This window comes from Hydra vulgaris, chromosome 04 (genome assembly GCF_038396675.1).
Source record: "Hydra vulgaris chromosome 04, alternate assembly HydraT2T_AEP".
In the NCBI taxonomy this organism is placed as follows: domain Eukaryota; kingdom Metazoa; phylum Cnidaria; class Hydrozoa; order Anthoathecata; family Hydridae; genus Hydra; species Hydra vulgaris.
Window position 1 is genome coordinate 33,310,112 of NC_088923.1, and position 9,889 is coordinate 33,320,000.

Sequence of the window (9,889 nt, forward strand, 5' to 3'; positions counted from 1 at the left end):
TTTATTATTAATTATTATGAAAATACATAATAATGTATTTTAATAACATTTTGCGTAATGTTGTTTCTTATGTTCTGCTAAATATGAATGTTATGTTACTTAAGTTATGTTATATGCATATTATATTAACATATGGTGCTTACCTTCCCGTTGGTGTCTATTGTTAAAAATGAATAATAGGTAGTTTCATTATTGGAACTTACTGCTTTTATTTATTTACTAAAAGCCAAGACAACATTTTGCTAGAAATGCAATTTATATCTTAATTTGATTTTTTATTTTTTTAAAGTATTGTTAATCTTTTTGTACCTCGAAACAGATTTTATAGTTACATTTTCAATAAATGTTTATATTAACTGTAATATCAAAATAGGTTACTATAAATAGGTAAATCGATTTTCAGTTTTTATATGGCGTTTTTTTTTGTTTTTTTTTTGTAATTATGATATCATAATTCCATTACTTTTTAATTTTAGATTTACAATATGACGCATTTATACGATTTATAAAAAAAACAACCCTGATTTACTTTTATTGTAAACTTTTTTTGGTTAAAATGATATAAATATATGCAATTAGTTCAATTTTTTTAAATATTTTCTCTATTTTATGCCTAATAATTTGTTGAACGTATCTTAGGGAATCTTTGTAAACGGGGGGTCCTAAAAACAAACTTAAAACCTTTAAAAACAAGGAGAATATTGTAGTTTTGCGCATTTGTCAAATATCGAGTTACTTAAATTTTATTAGCGTGTTTAACTAATTAATTAGTCTGCATTTGCAACACTTTTGAGGAAAAAAAGAAAAAATTCTTATAAACATATATATGTATGTAAATCATTGTTCTACATTTTATTATTTTGGTAAAAGGTCTTCATCAAAAACTTGATTGCTCTTAATAAAAACAACAATTCACCTGGCCACCATTAAAGCAAAAAGAAGGGAGGGACCTCTTTATTAGTGTCAAAATATAATTGACATATATGGCAACAGACATTTTTCCTTTGAACATTGTGGGGACACCAGACCTTTTATATTGACCTAACTTTGTTTCACATAGTTGTAAGACAACAGTTTTTATACCTCTGTAGATACTAAAATAACTAAAAAGGTCTCATACATAACTCATTTTCACAAAAAACTGGACAACCGACCTTTGTCTTCTGAGGTACAGATATTAGGATTTAAAGTTTATTTTAGTTTATAGTTTTGGTTTAGTTTATACTAATTTTTAGTTTACTTTTAGTTAGTTTTAGCTTCAGTTATCTTTTTTCTTATTTCAGACAACTTTATGGAGGAAATAGGTAAAAAAGAGGAGAATAGGTAAAAAAATTATAGCTATATATTTATTTACTTGTAAATATTATTTTATTGATTATTCTGAGGTATATTTTTTGTTTTTAGTGACTGGTAGAAGCATAACTGATAGGGCTGTTTTAAATTTTACATATTTTGTATGGAGGTAAAAGAATTATTATAGGTAAAAGAATTATTATATGAATTATAAGTATGACATTTTTTAACTGTTCGCGTTTTACTCATATTTTTATAAAAATAAAATTTTTCACATGTTTAACCCTTTTTAATTTACTCTAATTTTTTAAAAAATATTTTTAGCATCCTCTTCATCCTGTGAAAATGGTGAGGTTATGCTTTATATTTTGATTAAACAAAATTCCAAATATTTTTAATTTTTATTATAACCTTCTATTTGTAATTTTAGAGTCATTAACATTTGAGAGCTTTTGTGATTTTAGATTCGTTAACATTTGAGTAGTACAAAAATTATCGCTCCCAACACCCAGGGCCTCTCTCGGAGAGGTTCTTCAATAAGTGGTGTAATAATGGCGGTATGGATGAGCCCTCCTCAATGGAGGGCTCATCCATACCGGGGTGTTAATAAAGCTATGTAAATGCAATGTATTTATATCTCAATTTGATGTTTTATCTTTAATGTTTATAGTTTGGCTCCTTGAAGCATTTGTTATTTTGCTTTTTAATTAAAATATTTTAAATCAATTGTGATGTCTTTTAAATTAAACTAAAGTTTACTAAAAGCCAACATGAAATAATGTCATAAAACAACACCGACAAGCTGCATCAGGACAGCAACTGAAGTATGACAACAGGTTACCGAAAGCAGGTAAATTGTCTTCCAGTTGTTTTTAGGAAGAAGGCATGAATTTCCAATTAAATGCTCATTAATTAACAGGATTATTTAACAGAAGTTAGAAGGGGAGTATTAATTAACAGAATGATTAGAATTTTTTAAAACCTAAAATTTCTAAAAACAATTGCTATAAATAACTTGATATTTGTTATGCATTTACCACCTATCTAAAAGATTCTTATGTTATAAATGCATTTACATAATCAAGTTGGCGCATTTAACACTGTAAAGAGTAAATTTTCGTTAAGTAAGTTTATCTTATCTTAAAGTAAGAAGATTTCTTAAAGTAAGGACTTATTAAAGTAAGAACTTATTAAAGTAAAAACTTATTAAAGATTATCTTAAAGTAAGAATTTTTTATTTTTCAATCAGCTCCATGTCAGAAAAGCCATAAAACTAATAAACACTCAATCAATCTTCCCCTCTCTTGTTATAATTGGAAGTTTACAATAAGATGTTAAAGTATTAATGTTGATTAATATAACAGAATTAATCATTTGAAAGACAACAATATAATGTCAAAATACTGCATTTAGGTTAATTAAAAAAAATTGCATTTCTGTAGATTTTTATTTACATAATTTATTTTAACTGGAGCTTTTAGTTTATTTGGTTTCAAATGATATGTAGTTGTTGTTACAGCCAAGTGATTTGTAGTTGTTTTACATGTAGTTGTTGTTACAGCCAATGATGCATTTACAAATAATGATCTTGAAAATGTAATTTAATTACGTTTAAAAAACGACTTATGTCTTTTTTCAAATGACTAATTCAATTACCAAAGTAATAATATATCAAATAATTTCTATCATTTACTAAAAAATTATATAAATAAACAGGTTATATCAGGTGTAAGTTTATATATCTTACGTATGAAAAGACCAACAACGGCCCACATTATGGGTTTGGACAGCAAGTTATATATTAATGCTATATTTATATGTATATATTTGTTCTTTAATTAAATAATATTTATGTATAATTAATAATTAATAACTAAATAATACTTTAATTAAATAATACTTTATGTATAATTAATAACTTATAACTAAATAATACTTTAATTAAATAATACTTTATGGTCAAATTAATGAAAAAAATATATATATTACTTGCAAATTTGCCATGCCTTGCTGTAACTGATATCTATCAAATGAAGACATTGTGTAGCACAAAAGGTAAAATCTTCAACATAAAAAGATGACTCTGCAATTTTAAGAGTAATTTTTCCATCTCTCTCGTGATGATCATCTCCACAAATCTGAAGTAAATTTCCAAGGGCCTGTAACTGTTAAAAAAAAAGGTAAAAACCCCTTATAAAATTTTGGTAAAAAAAATGTTTATGTATACATATTAAAAACACATTTATAATAAATTTTATAACAATTAAAACTTAATTCTTTCATTATCACCATAAAATAATAAAGAATGTCCTAAAGTTAATTAAAATGTATCGCTGCTTTATTTTTAAGAAAAATATTCAATACTATAAAAGTTTAGACAAACAATATCAAAAAAATTTCAATAACAAACCAAATTAGACTAAAATAGTCTTGTTAATTACATGTATAAAGTTTTGTATATTTAAACATATTTATTATTTAATCTTCAAATATATATCCTAAATTCAATTCAATAAACAGCCTACAAATCCTAAAAAACAACAAGTATAAAATAAAAAAAAACAGGAAAAAATAAATCATTTGCGACGAAAATCTTTTTTTTTTTTATAAGATCTACAATTTGCTTTATAAAGAAAAAGGAAACCCATGTTAACAAAGATTTTTTTTAAACAAAAAGTTAAAACTTTACCATTGCCAACTAGCTACTGTTTGTCCTACTCTAGATGAACTAAATTTTGATTGTAAGCAGCTGATTAAATCAGCATGATTTTGACACTTGCTCAGTCCAAAACCCACAACTCTTGAAAATTATTTCATAGAGTCTGAGAAATATTCAGCAATGTGTAATCACGTTTTTTAGACTAATTGTTAATAAAATCAGGTATGAGCTAAATGATAACATCATTTAAGATTCCATTTGGAGTTTTGCTTTCCAAAAAAAATGTTATCTATATAAGAGGATATTTTTAAAGCATGTCTGACTGTATTGAATATTTTAAATGAAGCAATATTATCTTTATATGAATGATATTTCTCAACCATGTCTAACTGTAATAAATGTTTTAAAGCATGTCTGACTGTAATGAATGTTTTAAAGCATGACTAACTGTAATAAATGTTTTAAAGCATGTCCGAATGTCATGAATGTTTTAAAGCATGTTCAACTGTAATGAATGTTTTAAAGCATGTTTAACTGTAATTAATTATTTCTCAGACAGAGATAAATGTTTTTAACAATTTATAGAAATCATGAGGAAAAACCTAAGAGCTAGTATGAATATTGTTATAAAATTTTTTTAATTGTTATTTTATTGGTAATTCAATGTCAGTTTTTTTAAAAAAAAAAACTGTTATATAGTCTATGAGTGCAGCTATTTTAAAATATCTATTCCTCTATATATAATAATTTATTATCAAAAGATTTCTTAAGGTACCATGACTACTGATTGAAATTTATCATGGACTAACTTTAGGGATTTATGAACTTTAATAAAATAGTTTAATTCACTTGGTGATCAACTACCATAGCAAAGATGCAAGCATATTTATTAACTCATTGTTTGAACAACAATATCATTAAGTTTGTTAGAGGTTGCTGAGCAGAATATTAATTTAAAAAAATCTGTTTACAGCAATTGAAAATTACAATATATTTATTGAAAAATAATTAACTTTTATTCATTTATTTAGTATTTACTTTTAACAGCAAATTTAAATACTAATAAGTTAAAAAACATAAACACATCAAAAAAGACAATGTTTGATAGCCTAATAACTTAAAACAGGGTTAACACTTCAAAAAATAAAGGAAAACTACCTAATAGATATTGTAAAAAATATAACTAAAATTAAAAACAAAAACTCTTACTTCTAAAACTTTTTTGTAACTTGTTTTACTTTTCTGTAAACAAAGATCAATCAACTCTATTCGATCAACACATAGCCGAACTTTAATTTGAAAAAAAATTTACACTAAATATAGCATTAATATACAAAGTATGCACCAATACTTGAGTACACACAAAAATCAACTCTAATTAACATATAGCCAACCTTAAAATATACATAAATATATGCATAACACAAACATATTCAATTATACATAATTAATTTATCACCAATATTTAATTATACCTAAAAACATGCCCATACAACACCAATTTTAACTATCTCTTAAAAAACACTTCTCACCTTGCAACGGAAGAATAGAAACTCCAAAATTATGCAAAATGATAGCAGCCTGAATTAGGTTTAGTTCAGCTTGTATACCTTCAGGGCAGTCCGAAATAAGAGATAGACAAAACCTGAAGTGTAACAGGAACAAATCATAAGAATAAAATTAAATTTACAAGTGTAAATAAGAAATTATATGAGGAGTAATTAATGATGATAAAAACAACAATAATGAAGATGACAATCATGAAGATGATGATGATGATACTTCTAAAATATAATTTGGAGTTTTATAGTGAAATACATAGTTATATAGAGAACAAACTAGTTTTTTTGTTGAACTGTCATTTCTTAGCCTGCACAATTTTTTATTTTTTTTACCATAAAACTATCAGTCAAAGAAATGTAAATAAATTTCCAAATTTTATATGAAGTAATAATTTTTAATGATGTTATTTATTTAGAAATAACACTAGATTTTTTTTTTCTTAATAAAAACATACTTTAGGGGTGCCCAAGACTTCTGAACAAATAACGGGTCCCTAATATTATCAAAAGTATTTCAAAAGTATGTCATGTTGAGTCTTAAATAAAGCGAAATTATATAAAAATTTTAAAAATAATAATTATTTTATAAAAAAACATATCATTAATAAAATTATTATAAAAAAAAAAAAACAATAATATTAAGAAGCCATTAAAGGGTTTTGGACACCCTCTTAAAATATTTTGTCATTTAAAAATTTTTTACTTCTAATATTATTTTTTATATAGAACATTTTTAGTAAGTGGGAGCAGACTTTTCTAACAAATTTTTTTTAAGGACAATTTCTTTAATAGGGTAATTAGAGCTCATGATAACAAAACAAAAGGATGATAAAACTTTTGAGAAACTGTCAGAAAATTTTAAAAAAGCTCTTGCTTTTAGGTCACAACTGAAAAATGGGACTGAATTTAAAAAGATAACTCTTTTTAAATACAAGATTAAAAAAAAAAGAAAAATGTTTTAAATGTTTTTTACTTTAGTTTCTGAGTAATTTTATGTCAATTAACCCAGCCCATGTCACCATGCAACTCATATTTTGCTGATTTTTATACAGTTGAGAGCACTTAGTAAAACAAGAACTCCTAAAATAAGAAAATTTTAACGTCTTGCTCCAAGAAGATCCAGAAATATGACCATTTTACTTTTAGCAGATATTGGCCTGGCCCCTCTTGTCCCCTTAGAATTGCAACGTTTATTTAGAGGTTTTAAGTCATATAGCTTTAAAAATATTTAATCCTTATACTTAAAAACTTATACCTGGTTATTTTCAGGGGTGACAAATCCAATAAATGATCAGAAATATAAAAAATTATTATTAAGTACATGTTTTTATTAATTTAAATAAATTTAGGCAACTTTTTGTGTACCTGTTTTTATATATATATATACAAAAAATTACACATTCTATATTGATTGATCTTTCAGAAAACAAAAAGATTTTGATCTGCAAGTATATGGATATTTAAATATGGAGAACGGAGCACAGACCCTACATTTTTTTAACAAAATATTGCGATTGATTTTTCTCAACCAACTAGACTAGCTGGAACTCAGAAACTTTTGGAATTTCTGAACTGCTAATCAATGTACATTTTAAAATTGTTTCAAGAGCTTAAGACACCAGGGAGGGGTGGAGGGCTGGGTCATGTGCCCCACTTTTTTAGTGGAATCTTGCAATAGATTTTTCACTACTTTCCAGACAAACTGGAGGTCTGAAAATTTCATAATTTGCGTAGTCCTGATGAACATGTTTTAAAAGTGTTTCCAGGGTAGACTACCAGAGAGTCCATCGGGCCAGAGCACCAGCAGCCATGCCCCACTTATTTTCTCTGAAAAAATTTTTTCTTCAGATTTTAACAAAGTAAAGGTAACTTTAAAAATATTGTCTAAAAAATTTTTTTTGGTTTATACTTGTTCTGTTTTATTTTAATAATTTACTAAATAAAATACAAAAAAATAAAGTGTCAGTTGTTGTTACAGGTGCATCAATGATACAAATTGTGTTGGTAATTAAAACCCATCACTCATCTGCTCTAGATGGCCAGAAAAGTTTGTTAAAATGGCAGAACAAGTTCATAAATGTTGCCATAACATCTTTAACAGATGACAAATTTTAATGTTCTGCCATTATCATGAAAAGATTTCAATACGATAAATTTCATTTATCACACAAATTCAATGAAATGTATCAACACGCTGTTTCCAGATCTCCAAATTTATTCTTCTCTTGCAACTTCTCTATAACAATCAAATCTCTTTAAATCAGTCTTTCTACAATAAATTAGTTTATGACAAGTATTATTTGACAGTTTTCCAAAATCACACAAACCCATTCTTACTGTAAAACTAACTACTAAGTTGAATTTCAGATTAAATTAAAAATGAGAAACCAATAATAATTAATATAATGAAAGCAACTTAAACACCATGGTAGTGAAACACTAAACAGTAATTGGTTTCTTTGAGTTTATTGGATTTTAGTTAATTAAACAACTTGCTGTTAACATTTTAGCATTAAAAAGTATCAACTTTTTTTCAATTCAAAAAGTTTAAAATTGTAAAATTCTGTTAAAATCATTATTTTAGATGGATGACTGTTTTTAATCTGTTTACTTGCAAATCAAAATTCTTATAAACATATAAACTTTCTTAAAAAATTTTTAAAAATATTTTTGAATATATGATATATACTATTTTTGGTTTATTCTTGTTCCATTAGGTTTTTGAATGATCAAAAACCTAATGGAACAAGAATAAACCAAAAATAGTTTTTGTAGACAATATTTTCAAAAACATTGTCTACAAAATATTTAATCTGTTAATACCAGAAAAATTGTTTTTTTTGTTTGTTTTGGAAACAATTTTAACAGACATTTATCAGGATTACACAAATGCTAAAATTTTCAGAGCTCTAGTTTGTCTAGAAAGTAGTGAAAAATCTATTGCAAGATTCCGCTACAAAAAATGGGGCACATGACCAAACCCTCTCCCTAGTGTCTTAAAGCCAGGAAATAACTAAACCATGCACAGTCATCAACACTACAGAAATACCAAAAGTTTCAGAGCTCCAGCTAGTATGGAAGGTAATGAAAAATAAATTGCAATATTTCGCTACAAAAAAGTGAGCGCTGTGCCCTGTTATCCATATATGGAAATCCATATACCTGCAAATTAAAATCCTTATAATTAATATTATTGAAAGATCAATAAATATAGAATGATGTGCATATTTACAGTGGGTTGCATAAATATAGAGTCACTACTTTGTTTGTGTGAAATTTTTGTTTTTTTTCACAATTATCTTTGAAAACAACTAATCAATAAGATTAAAAGCGTATTTATTGTCTTAATTAATTGATTCTCTACTGAATGGTATATAATTGGAACTCGTTAGGTTAACCAGTCTTGAGTAATTATTAATTTAATTAGAACATGCCTGTATTTCTAATGTAGCAAAAATATAGAGCCAACTAAAATTTAACAACTTTAGTTGAAATATCTCAACAAAATGTTATCCGAGTGATCTAAAATTTGGTGGTTGATTTCTTTCAAACTATATAAGCATTCTTACAAAAATAAAATAAAATTATCATTTTTATATCTTTTTAGTTATTCGCATTTGTAATTATTTTTTAACATTTTTGTCTTTTTACTTTATTTATATAAATATAGTAAAAAGACAAAAATGGGCAGAAAAGCTGTTTCAGACAAGGTATGATGGCAAATTGTAGGTCTGCTAAAAGATAACGAGAAATAGCTCAAATGTGCAATGTTTCGCTTAAATATGTACAAACAACGTTGAAAAACCACAAGCTACATAATGATGTCAAAGATTTACCAAAGCTTGGTAGGCCTTTAAAGCTTACTTCAGGAGACCAAAGTTATCTCTATCGAAAGGTTAGACAACACCCTAAAAATTCTTACCACAAACTTGCTGAAGGGTTCACAAATATGCCTGGTAACATTAGTGTTAGTATGTTTGTGTAGAACTGTATGAAGATGCCTAAATAAGAAAGGGATATATGGGGATGCCTCTCCCATATATCCCTTTCTTATTTAGGCATCTTCATTCCACAGGGTCATACAACATTTATAATGGTAGAATTAACCAGTACAACTACAAAGAGACCCTCGAAAGTAAACTTTTGCCAACAGCCAGAGCTTTTTACGGAAGACAACAACAATGGATTTTTCAGCAAGATGGCGCTACGGCTCACGTTAAAGGTATGAGAGTGGCTTGATCGGAAAAACATTACGGTCATGCCTTGGCCAGCTTGTTTTCCAGATCTCAATCCCATCGAGAACATTTGGGCTTGGATAGACAAGAGATTGGTCTAAGTGAGCTTTACCAGTGTTGCACAATTAAAGCAGGCATTA

At 26.5% G+C, this 9,889-nt stretch overlaps 1 protein-coding gene across 1 annotated transcript in view; it reads right to left on the reverse strand.

The window, feature by feature from the left end:
* The window catches only part of LOC100215633 (NBAS subunit of NRZ tethering complex), a 142,019-nt gene that overhangs the window by 43,902 nt on the left and 88,228 nt on the right, over nt 1–9,889 (reverse strand). The window contains exons 30-32 of the mRNA XM_065796126.1: nt 5,485–5,597; nt 5,162–5,241; nt 3,283–3,458 (exon numbers count right to left, since the gene is read on the reverse strand). Of these exons, the coding sequence (XP_065652198.1) occupies nt 3,283–3,458; nt 5,162–5,241; nt 5,485–5,597 (369 nt within the window). The remainder of the gene's footprint in view (nt 1–3,282; nt 3,459–5,161; nt 5,242–5,484; nt 5,598–9,889) is intronic.